The sequence below is a fragment of the Microtus ochrogaster genome, unplaced genomic scaffold, assembly GCF_000317375.1.
Source record: "Microtus ochrogaster isolate Prairie Vole_2 unplaced genomic scaffold, MicOch1.0 UNK35, whole genome shotgun sequence".
In the NCBI taxonomy this organism is placed as follows: domain Eukaryota; kingdom Metazoa; phylum Chordata; class Mammalia; order Rodentia; family Cricetidae; genus Microtus; species Microtus ochrogaster.
The window spans coordinates 2,121,370-2,141,829 of record NW_004949133.1 but is presented as its reverse complement, the minus strand read 5'-3'; the positions used below and the strand labels follow the sequence as shown (position 1 = coordinate 2,141,829).

Genomic DNA, 20,460 nt, shown 5'->3' with positions numbered 1-20,460 from the left:
GGATTACAAAGGCAGTCTTATTTACTGTCTTTGCCTGACATCCAAGAGATTCTTCCATTATTTAAGAGGAAACCTGCAAGGATGCTATATATCACTTTAGGTCTCCACCAGCCATTGGGAAAGTTTTCAGGAAAGTCTCAAACTTCATTATTAAAATCGTTAAGAAGGAAAAGAGGGAGATGGAAGAAAACCAGAAAAATTTAAAAATCAATTCTTTTATGTTTTTTTTTTATTTTGTGGTATTCCAATAAGGACTTCTTGAAATCTTAGAACAGGATATCATAGAAATTTACTTAGGATCTGGGGTGCCTGTAATTGAAAACAGAAAGACCTGGGGTGGGATGTTCCATGAATCCAGAGTGGAAAAAGTTAAAAAACCCAAAGCCAGCAGGTCAGCATTTCCAGAGGGTTGCAAGGGCTTTCATAGTGCAGTCACAAATGCCAGGCTAAAGCTTTGGTTCTGTTGGCCTCAGAAGGTCTCTCAGCCGAGCAGATAGCTCTGGAAACCCTAAATCTGAGTGTGCTGTCTGGGGTTTACCCAGACAGAGAAATAGGCCTATCAAATCCAATATTGTAAAGACATCCCTTGAGAATTGTTCCTGGGCACAAGGTGCACCTGAGAACTATTGTGAGGCCCTACCCCAGGGACCTCGTTAGGAATTAGGGCAATTAGTAGAGTAAACTTTATGCCTTTGTTTAGATGGGAGTTTCTATCCCACCTGATTCTACAGCCATTCAGTTCCAAAGAAACACACAGAGGCTTATGTTAATTATAAACTGTTTGCTTTATTAGCTCAGGCTTATTATTAACTAGCTTTTACTACTTAAATTAATCCATAATTCTTATCTATGTTTAGCCACATGGCTTGGTACTATTTCTCAGTAAGACATTCTCATCTTGCTTCCTTTGCATCTAGCTGGTGACTGTGTTTCCTCTCTGCCTTTCCACTTTCCAGAATTCTCCTAGTCTGGTTCCCCTCCCTGTATTTCCTACCTGGCCACTGGCCAATCAGAGTTTTATTCAACCAATATCTGTGACAAATCCTTACAGTGATAAGAGCATTATCCCACAGCACCTTTGGTTACTGACTCATAGGAACAGCCTGTATTTGAGAAACTGAAACATGTTTTGTTAACAAACCAGCAAACCCAGAATAAACATGCCAAAGAAGTAATTTCCTACTATTCTTTGTCTGAAGATGCTTTCTTCATTCGTTGAATAAACAAATATTATCCACTCTCATGCCAGGAAGTATGTTGACTGTGGATATTAGCACAATGAAACCATTAATGGTGCTTGCTGCCATAGACTTATTAAGTAGGGGAACATAGTAAGCTGTAGTTAAGCCATTACTATGTTTGCATATGTTTGAACAGGGCATTGTCTAGACAGATGCAGTCCTGTACAAACTCTTTGGTAACTAGATAATGCATTTATGCTATTGGTAGAGGAGTTTACCTTCCTTTAGCCAGAGAGAGCACTCTATGATTCATAGATTGTAAGGTGGACTGTGGGCTGGATTTAGAAGATGGTGTTGTTTAAGATATACACTGCCTGTCCAGGCAGGCAAATTTAAAACTGAAAATATCACAAGGGTATTACTAGAAGAAGAAACTAAATACTGGAGGGAAAACTATAGAGAATAAGTTGTGCTAATGTGCTGATGTCTTTCAACATTTTTCTTGGTCATGAAGTTTTATGTGGATTATTGAATACAAATATCAGTCAACTAGTTAAAGTTATAGAAGGAAATGTAAGGTAGAGGAAAAGAAAAGGTGTGGGAAAGAATTGATGAATTAATAGAAACTCATTCCAACTTGTGAAACACTCCAAAATGTGTAAGGAAAAGGTGACAGAGAGATCACATTGGCACTAATGCTTTTGACAAATTCAGGTTTAGTTTGAGCTGGTAAAGCTTCTAAGGAAGTAATGACTCAATCATACATAAACTTCTAATTGAAATCTAAGAAATGAACCCAAGAGATGCAGCTTGGCACTCAGAAAGAACTATGGAACTACTCTGGTTTTCTGGTTTGAATGCTTTGAGCTGGAGCCCTGGTAGAAGACACAGTGATGACACTGGATTGTTGAGACCTCAAAAGCTAACCGACCATAGAAACCTTAACACATGGTCTGGAATCCTGTCTTTAACCACCTGTGGCTTAGGAGCCAATTCTGAGAAAGTGATTATCTGTGGAAAGTGTGGCTTTTCACAGAAATCCGAAGGAGTTACAGTATGAGCCTCTATGACAGAATAGTGTCTAATTCATCATGTCAAGAATCATAATAGTCTTTCAATTCTCAGAGTAGGGAACTTGAATGAAGGGGCATCTCTCCCCTTGGAATATACTCTTCAGACACATGTCAGTATGGAATAAAGTGCACCTACTGGGTCACAAGATATTAGTGGTAGAATTGCTTACATTGGGCTCTTTTCAGAACCTTTTCTTCTTCTTCCTCTTGCTCATAACTGATAGTGTCATGGCTTACTCAGGAAATGGGGTAAAGTGGTAGATATGCAATGTCTTTCCAACACATTTATCTCGTTTGATACAATGACAAATTAACCAGAATATGCCTGTGAATCACCAAACTCTGTTAAATGGTATTATAGAAGCACTAATGCCAAGATTCCATTTATTTGCTTTGCTTTCTTTCTTTCTCTAGTCTCTCTGTCTCTCTCTCTCTCTCTTCCTACCTTCCTCCCTCCTCTCTCTCTCCCTTCCTCCCTTCCTCTTTCTTCTTCCTCTTTTTCTTTTTTTCTTACTCTGGACCAGACTGGCCTTGAACTCAGAGATCAACTTGCTTCTGCCTCTGTATCCTTAGTGCTGGGATTAAATGTGTGGGCCACCACTACCTGGCAAGATTCCATTTCTTAATGTGACATTCAAGAGCCTTCAGCAGAACTCTGCTTGTTATCTATGGATAGGTGTCAGTTCAGAAACACTGACCAGTCATATCCGGAAATTAAGTGTATCTTAAAATCTGCCACTTTGATGAGTGGATTGATGCAGTTCTCTAGGTAGGGCAACAAAAATCATTTATAACATGTTTGCATCAGTGTCATAAGAGAAGTACTCAAAAAGATATGGTCTCCAGGAATTCTGGGAATATGAACTGACTCTAGGAGGAGATGTAGGTGAGAGGTAATGGTAATTCAAGTCAGGATTTAGTATCAACAGTAGAGGTTAAAAATTGTTATGATCCATTTTCCATTCTTTTTTTGCTCTCAGCTTATCATGATCAAGAAAATAGCATCAAAGGGTTCTGTAAGTAAATAACTATTTACTATTTCTACACTTTTAACTAACTAACTATACTCTATGTCTACTAGGTGCCTGGTACCACTTGATTTATTGAGATCTTGCTCTACCTATAGAGTTCAAGCAGTTTCTTTATGGCTACCTCACATATATTCAACCATAGCCTTCAGGGAATGTGGAGGACTGAAAATATGAGCCTATTTCTACCTTGGCAAAGGTCACAGAGTTGGGACTTACCTCTAGTTCCTTCAAGGTTATTGTGCTTCTGTCTCCACGAACCTACTTAGATTTAGAGCAGAGAGTTCAACTCTCTCAAGGTTATTGTCAACACTCACTAGACCTTGTACTTCAGGCATAGAGAAGTAGATGTGTTTATACCTCAAGCAAAAGTCTAAGGATCCTACTAAGGCTTCAGTTCACTTAAGGAGGTCACTTTGGATTCCACCTAGGGAGTGGTTTGCCTACAGACTGTTTTGGTCTAGGGTGTGAGTGTGATTTGTTTTGTTCTAGCAACCTAATATTTAAATGTTTAACTACGGACACAGCCCACGACCTTCCATTTCTATGTTCATTTCCTTGTATCACTTTAATGTGGTCTTTTGTCTTCTTCCTACCTTTTGGGGGTCAGAGGTATTCTAAGTGGGCAAAATTTCAGTACTAACTGCAATTTCCTCCCGATACTATTCTGTGTGTTTCTCCATTTTATTTTTCTTTCATGACTTCATATTCATTATTAATATTTTCCAAATCCCCAAACTTCTACAAGAGGTATTTTTGTTGAGGCTAATTCCTGACAAATGGCGCCAAAATGTGGGCCTGACTGGTGAACCCCAAAACTCACAGAAGTGTGGACAGGCGTACAAGGGCCTATATAAGGGACTCTGCCAGAAAACTGCCCAACAAGTGGAGAGGTGAGTAGTGAGCACTCAAAAAGAAATAGTAGATAATAAAAAAAGAAAGAGAAAGAGGAGATTGTGGCAGTACACACACACTTTCTGCAGCCAGCTGAGTCTTACACCCATTGTATGCTGGAGCCAGGAAAAGATTCCTGGGAATTTATCTAGTGTCAGGTTTTTTGCTAGCCCCATAATGGCTCCCTCCATCAAGATATCCTTCCTTGCTCTCATCTCTGTCCTTCTCCATCTTGACTATCCCATTCCCTCAAGTTCTCCTCCCCACTCCCTTTCTCCCCTTGTCCTCCCCTTTTGCTCTCCCTACTCCCTCCACCCCCAAACTCCCAATTTTGTCTGGTGATCTTGTCTGTTTCCCCTTTTCAGGTAGAGCTATATATGTTTTTCTTAGGGTTCACCTTGTTACTTAGCTTCTCTAGGATCATGTACTATAGGCTCAATATCCCTTGCTTTATAGCTAGTATCCACTTATGAGTGAGTAAATACCATGTTCATCTTTCTGGGTCTGGGTTACCTCACTCAGGATGGTGTTTTCTAGTTCCATCCATTTGCATGCGAATTTCAAGATGTCATTGTTTTTTATTTTTACCACTGTGTAAATGTGCCACATTTTCCTCATCCATTCTTTGGTTGAGGGTCATCTAGGTTGTTTCTAGGTTCTGGCTATTACAAACTGCTATGAACATAGTTGAGCAAATGTCTTTGTAGTATGATTGAGCATCTTTTGGGTATATGCCCAAGAGTAGTATTGCTGGGTCACATATATACGATCATATCATCAGCAAATAACAAAAGTTTGATTTCTTCCTTTTCAATTTGGATCCTCTTGATCTTCTTTTGTTGACTTATTGCTATAGCCAGAACTTCAAGAACTATGATAAATAGATATGGAGAGAGAAAATAAAATACTATTTAAAGCTCCAGAAGGCCTTTGCAAGCTTGCAATCTGTGCACAGGTTGAGCAGCAGAAGATGAGAGCTGATGGGTTCTGGGTGTTGGTGTACAATCTGTCTAAACCAATAACTGCCTCCTCAACTGAGCATTCACAGGAAAAACCTTGTGAGGGAGGCTGAAAATGGCAGCGGCAATGCCAATTAACAATGGTGATGATGGCAAGCAACTAAGAAGGCCTAAGCATTCATATACCTCAGTGTCTCCTCACAGACCAAAGAGTGGACAAAGGCAAACAGCACTGAGATTTTATAACATAAAACAAAATCCAGAAGAGCTACAACATGTTCAGTTGACATGAAAAAGCAATCATTTCATATTTTATACCTCATATATAATGTGTCAGCAATGATTGTTAGAATAGCTAGTTCTAGGTGCAGTAAGATAACAAAATGGGCATGAGTGGAAAAGTTTTCATATAATGGTGATGACAATTAAATTAGAAGTATAAGATCCCTGCAAAAAATGAATAAAGAATTAAATATATGCAAAAACTGTATCAAATTCTGAGGGTAGAACAACACAATAAACGTTTTTTAGGATATGGAAAGTTGAAAGTAGCATATGAAGAATGATCTGGTTAGACTGAGATACAAGGTCAAGTTGAGCTAACGGCCTCAGAATGAGTGTAGTTTGTGAGGTAATCAGTGCTGAGGTAAATGAAAAAAAGAAAAGGTTTCATTCAGGGACAGAACTGATGGGTTTACCCAGAGATTTAAAAATTGATTCTAGTGTTAAAGCATCAGAGGTCACCCGTGTGTGTGTGTGTGTGTGTGTGTGTGTGTGTGTGTGTGTGCGCGCGCGCGTGCGCCTAGCAGTAGGAATCCTTGCTCAAACCCTACTAGGTAACTGGTTTACTTCTTAGAATTCATAAGGCCTTACACTCCCATCTGTTGGTACTAGAGAATTGGGCTGAAAACATGGCATAGATCCCAATAAGGACCCTGTCGTCTTCCTGAAGGAAAACTTTCACCTTCAACTGAAAGCCTTTTCACCCCAGAGACTCTTCTTAATACCTCAGTCAGATCGGTTTTCCCCTGTGTTATTCTGATTAGGCAATGAGCTGCCTCGGTAACAAGGTCTCAGGGTACTTTTTTGTTTGTATTTTGACTTCTGTTGCTGTCCATTGGGGAGAAAAAAGTGTTACTTTGGAGAGACACTTAACAATTGGGACAGTGATTTAATACCTTATTGGGAGTCCTAGGCCATATTACTTCTAACTATCCCACCTCCGATTTACTCCACCAAGTTGCACTCAGCATTGTCTCTGTCTTTAGTGGTTGCCTTTATGTATGACATTCTCAGGGGTGGTCAGAGAGTTGTCAGCAAAGAAGAGGCAGGATTAAACCATAACTTGTGTATAAGACACTGGTGCCTCTGTTAAAATGAAATTCATAGAGTATTTTGCATCCTGAAGTTTAGGAATGGGTGGGTTTATAATGATATTATGAAGGACATTGACTAAAACATGTAAATCATTTTATAATCCAGTAAGATCTGCAACCTGTTATTTCAGGTGGTCACATTTCCAGGGTGGTGGACGGACCTCACCTGTGAGCAGAGCCTTGCAAAACCTGGAAGGGAGAGGATACCTGGTGAGTGTGGTTTTCCTTAGTATTTAGGGTGGGCCACTTCACTGGAGGACATGTTCAGCTGCCACATAGACAGCTGAATTCTGTAGGAGATGGGCAATACCACCACTTATGCAGGAGAATATGATTTCTTGGAATTTGGAAATCTAGGTGAATCATTAAATAATATGGAGGTGTGAAATAAAACCCAGCAAGGGCCTTTAATTTAGGTCATATTCCAAAGTCTCGTCAAGGATGTAATATCCTAGCATATGAAGACCACCGTAGCCATTTTTTCTCCCTATCCCTAACAGAGTCCTCTTTTTGTGACCGTTGAACGTAGTGAATTGCAGAAGAAATTATTTTGATGAATAAAATAAAAATGTTTTGGACATAGCAACCAAAATGCGTAGGAGACATTAAAAATTCAGTAGTAAAGAAAACAAGAGGCCATGAATTAGAGGTAGAGTGAGGAGAGATATGTGAGCAGGTTTGAAGGCACAAAAGTGAAGGGAGAAATATCACAGTTAAATTATAATCTCAAAAATATGTGAAAAATTAAAAAGTTCATGAAGCAACAGAATAAGATTTTTCTTTAGGAAAATCTGGAGATACTTTGTTTACGTAATATTGGGCCATGGGCAAGCCTTTCTTTTACCCTTAGTTGTTTATTTTTTTTTACTATCTTTTTTTATTGTTTTTTTTTATTGAGAAAGAAAAAAAAATTTCCGCCTCCTCCCAGCCTCCCACTCCTCCCACCCTCCTCTCCCCCTCCCTCTTGAGTCTGAAGAGCAATCAGGGTTCCCTGCCCTGTGGAAAGTCCGAAGTCCTCCCCCCTCCATCCTGGTCTAGGAAGGTGAACATCCAAACTGGCTAGGCCCCCACAAAGCCAGAACAAGAAGTAGGATCAAAACCCAGTGCCATTGTCCTTGGCTTCTCAGCAACCCTCATTGTCTGCCATATTCAGAGAGTCCGGGTTTAGTTGTTTATTTGATAGAAAGGAAAGGTAACCCAAAATTCAGACTCACAGACACTTTCTGAGTTTGGTGGTTTCTTTCCATCTTTACATTACTTCCTTTTTTCCTCTTTTCTTTCCCTCCTCATCTAAATGTCCCAGAACCAGTTATATACTTTTATTCTTGCCAATGCATTTAATGTATCACCCTATTCTCTGTTCTCTTCTGATTATGGTGTGTCCTGGAGTCTACTACATATTTGTCCTGGAATAGAGTCTTTAAAGACGTTAATAGTTTACAATTAATTAATGGAGTCATGGAAAATGGAAGCAGGGATACTCAAGGTCATAGACGCAAATGAGGTTTTTCGCTAAACAAATGAGAGTAATTTTAGAAATAGCATGCATGAATTTCAGTGTATACACACGCAATGAGACTGATTTATTGCTGATAGTTTCCAAACTTTGATCCTTAATTCAACAAGGGATCGGGGAGCCACTGAAACATATTCTTACCTGTTTTAATTAGGTTATTCTGGTCCAAGGGAGAAATAAAATGAAGGGCATCTCCACTGAAAGGATTAAAGCAAAGCTAAAACTCCCTCATTTACTCTATACCTTAGTGAGGATAGCATATGTGCATACATCTGATTGCTGACCCTTCGGGGAGGATTTTCTCTTTCCTTTTCGTTCTTCTCTCATACATTACATCCCGAATTCAGTTTTCCCTCTCTCCACTCTTCCCAGTCTTCCTCTCCACTTCTCTCCTCCAGATTCACTTCTCCACTATTTCTGTTTTTGTTATTTTTTTTAAGAACACGTCTCCCAGGGATATCAACCCAACAAGAAATAAAAAGTTACAATAAAAACTTGGCACAAACTCTCATATCAAAACTGCATGAGGCAAGCCAGTAGGAGGAAAGGAGTCCCAAGAGCAGGCAAGAGTCAGAGACACTCCACTCCTATTGTTAGGAGTCCCACAAAAATATCCAGCTACACAACCATGTGTATATGTAGAGGTCCTAGCTCATACCCATACACAGTACATGATTGTCGTTTTAGTCTCTGTGATTCTCTATGAGCCCTGGTGAATTGATTCAGTGAGCTGTGTTCTTAGGGTGTCCTACAACCCTTACCCTGCCTCTTTTGTGAGGTTTCCCTGGCTCTACCTATTGTTTATGGCTCTCTGCATCTGTTCCCATCATTGCTGAATGATGCTTCTCTGATGACAATTGGGCTAGGTACTAATCTATGAGTGTAGCAGGATATCATTAATAATCATTTTATTGACTTTTTCCCTAGCTGTGCTTAGTTCTACTCTGGGTCTCTGGGCTCTCCAGCCTCTGGTTCTTGGTCATTCAGGCAGTCAGACATGGGTTCCCTTTTGAGATGTGGGTGATACAGAAAGGGTTATAGTAAAAATTTGTATTCTGTATTCTGTGTTTATGTGTAAATGGTGTGTGTGTGTGTGTGTGTGTGTGTGTGTGTGTGTTTCTTTGTGTGTGTAGGTGCCTGTGCTGTGCATGTATGTTCAGGTCAGATGACAATTTTGTGGAGTTGATTCTCTCCTTTTACCATTATATGGGGTCAGGGATTATATTCAGGTGGCCACTTTTGCAGTTAGTGTATTTATCAATGAAACATCTCCTAGCCCCATAAAGGTTTAATTCTTTGACTATGAAAAAATCCTATGTGTACACGGGAGAGAAATGATAAAACTCATAAGTCAAGTTTAGGTTATTCATATGATTGTTTACAAATCCCTGAATTTTTAATTAAATCTCCTACCTCCAAGTCTACCATAATGCATTCTGGCTCATTACAGAGTAAAAAGGACTCTCCATTAATAAAATTCCCATTTTTAAGGGCTTCCTGTGTGTAGACCACCAGATCAGAGTCTTCACCAACATTAACCTGGTTAATGTCCATGACAGCTCTCTGCTATATTACTATCATCAATTCTCAAGTGAATTTGAATATTATGCTTAAAAGCTTAAAAAACAATTTTAGAATTGTTTGCAGGAGTATTTAATGACCAGATCCTTTGAAAAAACATGATTGAGGCATTCAGGAGCAAGATGTGAGCTTTGATCAACCAAATGAGGAAAATGCATTTAGAGACAATGGTAACAACACAGGAAATGATAACAGATGTCAGCTGTTGAGTGTTGGTGAGAAGTAGAGGGAAGAAGTGGATGGAGACAGGAAAGAGACCTTTAGGAGATACTGCCTTGGGGTGAATGAAGAAATGAAAGGGAAACAATTCAATAGACTCTTGACTTCCTAGCATGGCAAAGGGAACAAGATTAGATTTCCCCCAGTAGAGTCTTCCATGCTGAGATCATTATGGGAAGACAGAAAGTATAGATCCGCTAGCTCCTTTCTCCACCAAATACATCACAGAATGAAGAAATAAAATGAACATAGCACAGTGGGGTTTTTTCTATAATTAAATGAATTTTCCCTTTCTGGTACTCATTTCTTCCTTGAAAGGAAAATTCCAGACTCGTTTATGATCATTCCTTCTTGGGACTAGATCTCAAGAATTCCTATACTACCTTATAGAAACCTTGTTTTGTCGTGTGAGAAGATAGTTATGGTAGGATCTCTGGGAAGACAAGGAGTAAACATGCAACTTTTTCTATTTTTCAGAATGACAGTGGGTAATGGGCACCAGGTTTATCGAGACAACAAAGACTAGGATGGGATTCTGTAGAGAACAAATCTTAAGATCTTTATAGGGAACTTGCCATTAAATACAGCTGATATGATGAAAAAATTACCAATCTATGATAGGTTTTACCCTGCACTAGATAAGTGTTCATTTGATCTTAGGTGTCATAATTCAGGATGTGTTGGGGAAGAACTAAAGAGTTGGTCATATTTAATATCTCAACTGCTTTTCCCATGATCTAGATATACTTTTTTAATACCAATAAGCTGTGTCTTGATTTCTTTAAACAGCTTTATTATGAAATAAAGGCAAAACAGTTTTACCAAAAGATAATGGATACCTACTAAAGTGGGTGTATTTGGTATGTACATGTGACCAGTTGGCCATAGGCAATCATTTATGGTATCTTAACCACCACCAAGTAAAGGCATATTTATCACCTTAAAGGGCTTCCCATGTCCCTTGATGTTTTTCCCCCACCTTTTGTAGTAAGACAGTTAACATGAGATCAATACCTTCAAAAACTTTAAGTTGGCACTGAAATATTATCAACCATATGTATTGTTCTGTAGGGATGCTATAACAACCTGATTTTTGTTGTATAACTGAAATACTACAGCAGTTGAATTACCACTCCATAATTCCTTGGTCTTATCCTCTGGTAAATACCATTCTTTGTTTTTAGCACTTGACACTTTAAAAACTCATATAAATGAAACCACTCAGTATTTGTTCTTCTGTTAGTCACCCATTTAATTTGCAATATAACGATAATACATTTTTATCCATTACCTATTTAACTTGCAATGTGATGAAAATACATATTTACTCATTATATTACAAATGCAGTATTTAGTTCCTGTAATGCTGGATAACGTTCTGCTCTAAATGTATGTCAGGTTTTCATTTTTCAAGCTTATGTCTAGGGACATCTAAATTGTTTCCATAAGTTGTCACGTAGGCACTAAGCCACAGTTACCACAAATGTGCAAGAGTCTGATGGTTAAAAGTTTTGTTTCCAATTAAGGTGTGCAGAAAGTTGCTCCCTATCACTAGTCATGGGGGAAATGTAAACCTACAGCACAAGGAGTTACTTGCTAATAGCGAGAAGATTTGATGTTACAAACCTATCGTGAAGATATAGCAAGAGTTGGGAGTAGTTGGGAAAAGCTGGAAATCTTGTATATTGTTGGTGGGAACATAAAATGATGAAGTCAACATGGAAAAAAGATCATTAAAACTTAAAGATAGAACTATCAAATGCTTCAGCAATCCAAATTTCTGGCTACAGTGTTGAAAAATTGAAATCAGGTCACTGTCTTCTACAAATCCCCTTTAACTTGACTTTACATATTATTTCTTTCTCTACCTTGAATCCAAGGATCCTCCTCTAACTACTCTACAGTCCCAAGGAAGCGGGTGGGCACAGGGGAAAACTGCACAAGGCACCAGTAGCTGAGTTCTGATGACATTGGTGCCTAGAGCCCAGCCTGGGCAGGACATGCTCCTTACTAAGGATCTTGACCGTGACTACTCTATTTTGTGCTTGACTTTCCATACATTTCTTTCCTTTGTCAAGCTCCCAGAAGCCTCCACCTCCCTCCATGCCAAAGAAGAACTCCACCTTTGTGACTGAGTTCCTCTTTGAAGGCTTCTCCAGCTTTGGTTGGCAACACAGGCTTGTCTTCTTTATTGTTTTCCTGACATTGTACCTTCTGACTCTGTCAGGCAATGTGATCATAGTGACTATTATCCGCCTTGACCGTCATCTCCACACACCCATGTACTTTTTTCTGAGCATGCTCTCCATTTCTGAGACTTTTTACACTGTTACCATCATTCCTCGTATGCTCTCTGGCCTCCTTTATCCCTACCAGGCCATAGATATCCAAGGCTGTGCAACCCAGCTCTTCTTTTATCTAACTTTTGGCATCAACAACTGTTTTCTTCTCACAGCAATGGGTTATGACCGCTATGTGGCCATCTGCAACCCTCTGAGATATTCAGTCATCATGGGTAAGAAGGCTTGTATCCACTTGGCATCTGGATCACTGGGAATTGGTCTAGGCATGGCTATTATCCAGGTTACATCAGTGTTTGGCCTGCCCTTCTGTGATGACTTTGTTATTGCTCATTTCTTTTGTGATGTGAGACCTCTGCTGAAGCTGGCCTGCACAGATACCACTATCAACGAAATAATCAACTTTGTTGTCAGTGTCTGTGTCCTTGTCTTACCCATGGGCCTTGTCTTCATCTCTTATGTTGTCATCATTTCCACCATCCTTAAGATTGCTTCAGCTGAAGGTCGGAAAAAGGCCTTTGCCACCTGTGCCTCCCACCTTACAGTGGTCATCATCCACTATGGATGTGCCTCAATCATCTACCTAAAACCCAAATCCCAGAGTTCCCTTGCACAGGACAGACTCATCTCAGTGACTTACACTGTCATCACTCCTCTGCTCAACCCAGTGGTATACAGTTTGAGAAACAAGGAGGTCAAAGAGGCTCTACGAAAGGCCATTTGTCTTAGACCCTTTTCCTCTTAATAGGATATTTTTGGAAGACGTTTGTTTTATGCTATAGGTATAAGTTTATTGTTCTGCTCTTCCAATAATGTTTTTATGTATAAAGTCAAGAAAATTAAATTAAGTGGAACTGATTGATAAAACAGGAACTACTTTCTTCAGTAGTAACATTGATGTGGGACCTACTCAAAGCATATATGGAAGTGTGTGGTATAAAAACTTGGTCGCCTGTGCTACTCACTCCTCCATGATTTTATTCGTGTTTTTGTGGGACTGGAGACATTTTAACAATGGTTTTGGTTATTAACACAAACGAACAAAGACTCAAAGTCTAGCCATATCCTAAATGATTTTGAACGTATCTTGGCAAACCTTCTCTGGTGAAGTTAAAGGTGTCAGGTTGCAGCCTTTGTGAAAAGTAAGTGCGAAGACAGGAACATATACAGATCTTTGTCAAAAACGCTTTTGTATTCCGATTTTGCAATTTACTAATACCACATTTTAATCAGGGTAACTTTAAAACTCTGGAGGCACATCTTCTAAGAGGATGGAATATTCCAATTGACCCAGGAATAGCGAGTACACATCAGGAAAGAAAGAGTGTCAGCTACAGTGAGAGGTGTGCAGTCCACAGTCCTGAGATCCATAACTGAGAAGACAGACTGAAATGGAGAACATGTTAAAAGTCGAATATGTATTGATTAATTTTTGTCTTCTGAGTGTTTTTTGTGTGTTGTAGAGAAATGTTTCCTTGATAAGCGGTGAAGTCTACATTGTATCTGAAGAGTTGGAGCTAGGATACTCCAATGAGAGAGAACATGCAACGTCTGCCTTGCTAGACCTAGTTTAGCTCAATAAATATGATTTCTTCTAGCTCCATCCATTTACCTGCAAAGTTCATGATTTCAGTTTTCTTTACAGATGAATTGTATTCCATAATGTATATGTACCACACTTTTATTATCCATTTATGAGTTGAAGGACATGTGTATGGTTTTCATGTCCTAGCTAGTATAAATAGGACAACAATGTGAAGCTCAATCCCAGAGGATACAACTAAGAAACATCTTCCACACCTAAGACTCGGGCAATATTGCAAGAGAGAAGACAGAAAGATTGTAAGAGCCATAGGTTCAGAGAGTTTGCTGTGAGACTGTGTCTCCTAGAAGTATGAGAAGCTACACACCTAAAGTCTTACCAAAATGAAACTAAACATGAACTTAAAAAGGAACAGCAGATATAGACATGCCAAAGTGGTTGGGGGAAGCCCATGAGACCTTATTCCTACACAAAGAACTATGGAAAATTAAGGAATGCTGAGACCTGGAGAAATACTTTTACTCAGAGAAAAGCACACCTATTTGATATCCAATACCAAAAATATATATACAAGTAACTCTGCATAGACTTGAGCAGGATGTAGTTAATAATTTATATATTATATACGTTACTTATAACATACATATGTATATATAACACATATAACAAATGCTATGTAATATATATTATATATTCATAAAGATATATACTGCTAAATATACCATTTTGTGTATATATGTTAATTGCTGTTACATGAATATATGCATCTATACATATATAAAAACTAGGCCATCAATTTGGATAGAACAAGGAGGGGTATCTGGGAGCCTTTAAAGGGAGGAAGGAAAGAGAAATAATGTAATTAAATAATAATTAAAAATAAAAGAAAAGAGTTTAACCTATTTTTCTTACATTCAAGTAAAGGGGTATGTAGGTTGAAAGGAACCCAGTAAATGTATAGTTCATCTTTTAGGGTGAATCTAAACTCTAGAAAAACACAGTTGCTAAAATTGTAAGCACTTTAACTACAACTCAGATAATATTTATTAATAAACAGAACTCCAAAATTACACTCAATAATATAGGTTGTTCTTAAACATTTTTTGGTTATTTTTCAGAAGACTTTCAGATCTTTGCTTTAAAAGAGAGCTCAATACAGCATTAAATGTCTGCCTTGTCCATGATGGAAAGTGAGAATGGATGATTTGATATGAGGAAGGAGCTTTTCTCTCACTGTTGTCCTCTGTGCTAGTCATCTATGCTGGAGAACAAATGTCCAGAGGTTCTAACAATTTGTGTCTGATCCTGTGGTGTGATTCTGTAGAGGTAATGCATCTCCTATAAAATGCTGGGGATTGAGCAAGACTGTGGAAATGAACAAGTCTTTTCATTGAAATAAACATATGTCACTTTACAGAAATAAAGTGATACACTGAGTTTGGAATACCTTTGCATTTGTGTCTAGATTTGTAGAATTGATGGTGGTTTTACTTTAATTGTATTTGGGCAAAATACAATTAAAAATGATTGCCTCACAGTTCTGGTGAACTTGGTTCAAAGCTGTTGAGTCTAAGTCTGATGATACATGTAATATCAACTCTTTTCTGAAGTCATCTGTTGGATATTGGTGTACATCCCCAGCTTTTACCAATCAGGGCTTGCATATGCATTTCTCCAAGTGGTGGGAGAACATTGGGCTGAGGCTCACAGTGAGTCCCCATCAGGAATAATTCTTGCTAAGGAACCCCAGCCTCTAAATTTCTACTTAGTTTTGGGTGCATGTTGCCACCAGTGGCTTTCTGTTTTAGGGAATTGACTCTCTTTGATGACTATGAAAAGACAATCTACTTCCCTCATGAGTGCTCATCTATGAGATAGTTTGAGGTTTTTTTTTTTTTTTCTGTGACTTTCTATCACTTCAATTTCTTTTGTTTTCATTCCTGCTTCCTTCTCTTTGACAGAGTAGCAGGGAGCACCCTACAATGAACTTGATGCATTTAAGTATATATCTTAGTCCATTATCAGCACCTTTAAACTACACTATTTAAGATTCCATTCCTAGAACAATGATTGGCATAAGACAATTGCTCAAATTTTTAGCTATGATATATTGTAGTGGAAAGTTTTAAAAAAATGATTCTATCATGTTTATTGAGCTAAATTCATTGTGACTCAATTTAGTTGTCAACAACACAATATTATCTTCTTGGGAAAAAACTGGTTTTAAATAAAAACATGATTTTTTTCTTGGGATCAAGAAATACATTTTTCTTTCTTTTTTGCCTTCTAACGATTCCTTATGGCCAGTTTATTTTCACTGTAGCCTGATGCCTCTACAGTCTAGAAAGACAATTTCAAGTATAGTGATGTGCTAAAATTCAGCAATAACGAAACATGCTCAAAGTATGCCTATGCCTTCCCAATGTTTGAGAAAGAAAGACCACAACTGCAAACAATGTCAGTGAATGTGTTTGATAGTTTTGTGTCAGGTTGACACCTTCTTCCAAAACCTACTTTCCATCATGGTGTTTCATCACAGCAATGGAAACTGATTAAGAAAAGTCGGTCTAAGAGTGGGTTATCACTATGACAGACACAACTATGTCATTGTAGGGGAGATTTGGGGAGGACTTTGGAACTTTGTGTAAGAAAAACAGTTGACCATTCAATGCTTGATAGATGTTCTGTAAGGACTGGAAAGATAAGACTATTGAGAGCAATGGAGGCCAGACATATAAAGATTCAGAGTGAAGTTTAAAGACTATTAGGACCATTTGTTATTTTAAATTAAGTCTTTGTTGGGGTCATCCTTGTGGATTCCTGGGAGTTTTCCTAGCACCAGGTTTCTCCCTAATCCCTTAATGCATCCCTCTATCAAGATATCTCTTTCATTACTCCTCCGTTTCATCCTGGCTCCAACTTGACCATCACAATCCATCATGTTTCCATTTTCACATCCCTTCTTCTCTACTCCCCATCACACCAGTCAACTCACTGCATCTCATCTATTCCCTCTTCCTAGGGAGATCCATGTGTCTCTAGGGAGATCATGTTACCTAGCTTCTCAGGGACTGAGGACTATAGTCTGGTATCCACTTATAAGTGAGTACATACTGTGTTTGTCTTTCTGGGTCTGGGTTACCTCACTCTGGATAACTTTTTTCTAGCTCCATCCATTTGCTTGCAAATTTCATAATGTCATATTTTTCCATTGAGCAATACTCCATTGTGCAAATGTACCACATTTTGTTTATCCATTCTTTGGTTGAGGGGCATCTTAGTTGTTTTCAGGTTCTACCTATTACTAATAATACTACTATGAACATAGTTGATCAGCTGTCCTTGTGATATGATTTTGAATCTTTTGGGTATATGCCCAAGTATGTTATTGGTGAGTCTTAAGCTAGATGAATTTCCAGTTTCCAAATTGACTGCACAAGTTTTCACTTCAACCAGCAATGGAGAAATATTCCCGTTATTCTATATCCTTTCTAAAATAGGCTGTCATTAGCATTTTTGATCTTAGCCATTTTGACTAGTGTAAGATAGTATCTCACAGAATTGTTTTGATTTGCATTTGCATGATATTCAAAGATGCTGAACAATTATTTAAGTGTATTTTCACCATTTGAGATTGATCTGTTGAGAATTCTCTGTTTAAAACTGTATCCCACTGGATGATGATAACACATGTCTTTAATCCCAGCACTTGGAGGCAAAGGCAGGCAGATCTCTGTAAGTTTGAGTCCAGCCTGGTCTACAAGAGCTAGTACAGACACTAAAGCTATACATAGAAACCCTGTCTCAAACAAAACAAAACAAAACAAAACAAAACTGTATTCCATTTTTAATGGGAGTTTGGTATTTTGATGTCTAGTTTCTTGAGTTCTTTACATATTTTGGATATCAGTCTTCTGACAGATGTGGGGTTGGTGAAGATCTTCACCCATTCTGTAGGCTGCCATTTTGTCTTATTGGTAGTGTCCTTTGTCTTAGAGAAGCTTTTTAGTTTCAAGAGGTCCCATTTGTTAATTGTAAATCTCAGTGTCAGTGCTACTGGTGTTCTATTCAGGAAGTGGTCTCATGTGCCATTGATTTTGAGATGAGCCTAAGAGCATGGTGGGATTATAGTTATCACTCCTTTTAGTAGTAGCCCAGAAAAACAAACTTAAAAAATTGATCTGAATTTGCATCATCCATGTTTTCTTCTGCATGGATTACTCTTTCTAAATGATGGTTGATCAAAAGTCAGAAACTTAATGACATTCACTTAGTGATAAAGATTTATCTCATTAGCATGAAAGAATGTAAATTGGAAAATAATCCCCCAAGAGTCTATGTCCAGATATGAGAGTTTTCATTAATATGACTTACTGGACTTTTCCAAGCTGTATAAAGACATGTGATACAAGTTCAATAACAAAATTTGGGTTCCTTTTTAATGAGTATTTCACTGAGTTTGGAACTCATTCAGCAGCTATTTTCTTTCACCACTTTGAAGATGTCCTTCTATCCATTTTTATTTCCCATCACCATTTTAAAACATTCAGCTCATGAGTCCATTATTTTACATCCAATATTGATCATAGTAATTTTTTTTTAATTGCCACATAACAAACTCAATACCTTAAATCAACATACAGTTTTGACTTGTTTCTTTACTCAGGTATCTGGGCACCATCATGTTGAGTGTTCTGTTCAAGGTCTCTTGAACCTGTAGAGTATGTACAGGGGTGTGGCCATTGCTACAGAGTGGTATGCACTTCCAGACTCCTGAGACAATTAGGGCCTTGTGATTAGAGGACTGAAGTTTCTTTTCTTTCTGGTTGCCAATTGTGAGTTTTAGTTTGTAGAAATTACTCTGATGTTTTGCATATACATAGTCCTGTCCTGGGCTGGAACTTCTGTCTATGTGTTGTTTTTGTCAGTTAATGAATAAAGAAGCTGTTTTGGCCAGTGGCTTAGCATGATAGAGCTAGGCGGGAAAACTAAACTGAATGCTGGGAGAAAGAATGTGGAGTCAAGTGATGCCATGTAGCTACCACCAGGAACAGACTAGCCAGAACCTTGCCAGTAAGCCACAGGCACATGGTGATGCACAAATTAATAGAAATGGGTTAAATTAAGATGAAAGAACTAACCAATAAAAAGCTAGAACTAATAGGCTGAGCAGTAATTTAAATAATATAGTTTCTGTGTGATTATTTTGGGGCTGAGCAGCCAGGAACAAACAAGTGGCCCCTTACTACAACTGGGTACTCTTATAACACAACACTATGTCTTTCTCCAGTATCATTACATGGACCTTTAACTTTAACTTCTTTTTTTGTGCCTTTAACTGTATGTATCCTTCTATAAAATGTATAATAAGACAGATCTCTAGGCAATTCATTTTAACATGGTAGCAATATCCTATCATCGTTGCTATATTATATTAGAAATTTGACAACTTCAGTTCTGTCCACAGTATAATAAAGGGCTTTATACACAGATGAAATTCATTGTGGATCATCTTTGGGAGAGTTTATAACATTTGAAGTCATCTTAAAGTTGTATCTTATTGAGTCCACAAAGTTTTATTGGTTTGTCTCTATGGTGTGCTTTGCCTTCTGCTTGACATTTAGCTCTTTGTTCCTTTCTTCTGCTGCATCTGTAAAGTTCTGTTGCATTCTGAGCATCTATCAGGAGTCTAATTTTTTCCTATAAGGGTCAAATAATAAATAATTTAAGGTTTTTGACCATAGTCTCTATTGTATTAAATTTTGAAAAGATAATTCAAAACGGCTATAAGTAATACATAAATTAAAGCCACTGAAAATCAACTTAATTTTGTGATTACTAAAACTAAACTACTTTTTAATACTTTTTGTTTCAAAAATACCTTTCCTTTTGTTCATTAACTGACTTTAAATTCTGAACTCTTTTACATCTTGATGTCTGTACACAAACAGATGTTGGTCCCATCAACTGGCAGGCCACAGTTTCTTATCCCTGCTTTGTATAAATAAATTATAAAGACAAATTGAAGCTCTAGATTACATTACCTTCCTGTAGTAGGGATTTTATTGTACTCCCTGGCAGGTGGTAGTAGGGACAAGATCCTGTTTATCTAACTGGGGACTACGTTAACTTGGATCTAGTTTCAATCTTTGTGAGGGTTTCCACTGACTCTTCCATGTATAAGCACATATGGGGACTGCAGATGCTCTGTCAGTTTCTAGGTTCTTTTAACCAAAGACTACAAACACTAAATGACAGTTCCTCAAAGAATCCACAGAGAGTTGAATGTCAGACGAACACATTTATTTACATCCCTCCTTTCTAAATGCTTGATTCTTAAAGAATGTAATTATCTCTATATCACTCAGTGATGATAGCATTGCTTTAGGGATGCAGTAGAATTGATTATATAAAGAAATAAAGAGTGGAAGGCTGAAAAGAACCCTGGTAAAGAATCAATGACTCTAGCTCTTTCACTGAACTCATTTTCTTAAACACACACACACACACACACACACACACACACACACTTCTTGCATTAGTGTGAGGTGATGTAAAACAATGGGAAGAACTCAGAGTGGGATGCAAAATCTGGCAGAGAACCAGAGTCATTTTATTTTATGATGTCATCACTAAGAGATGAATAAACAAAGGTCTGGATGAGAAAATTCGTCTCCTTAAACAGCTGTCTGCTCAACAAAAAGCATAAAATTCCATTCTATGGAAACTGAATCAGTCCTCCAATCCTCTGTTCAGTATTACAAACTGACTTCTTAGTTTGTTATCTCTG

The 20,460-nt window shown here is 38.1% G+C and overlaps 1 protein-coding gene across 1 annotated transcript; it reads left to right on the top strand.

The window, feature by feature from the left end:
- The first annotated feature begins 11,930 nt into the window (after positions 1 to 11,930).
- On the top strand, positions 11,931 to 12,872 carry LOC101988210 (olfactory receptor 10J3-like). The gene has a single exon (XM_005368553.1). The coding sequence runs from the start codon at positions 11,931 to 11,933 to the stop codon at positions 12,870 to 12,872; it is 942 nt and encodes a 313-aa protein (XP_005368610.1).
- Positions 12,873 to 20,460: the final 7,588 nt, after the last annotated feature.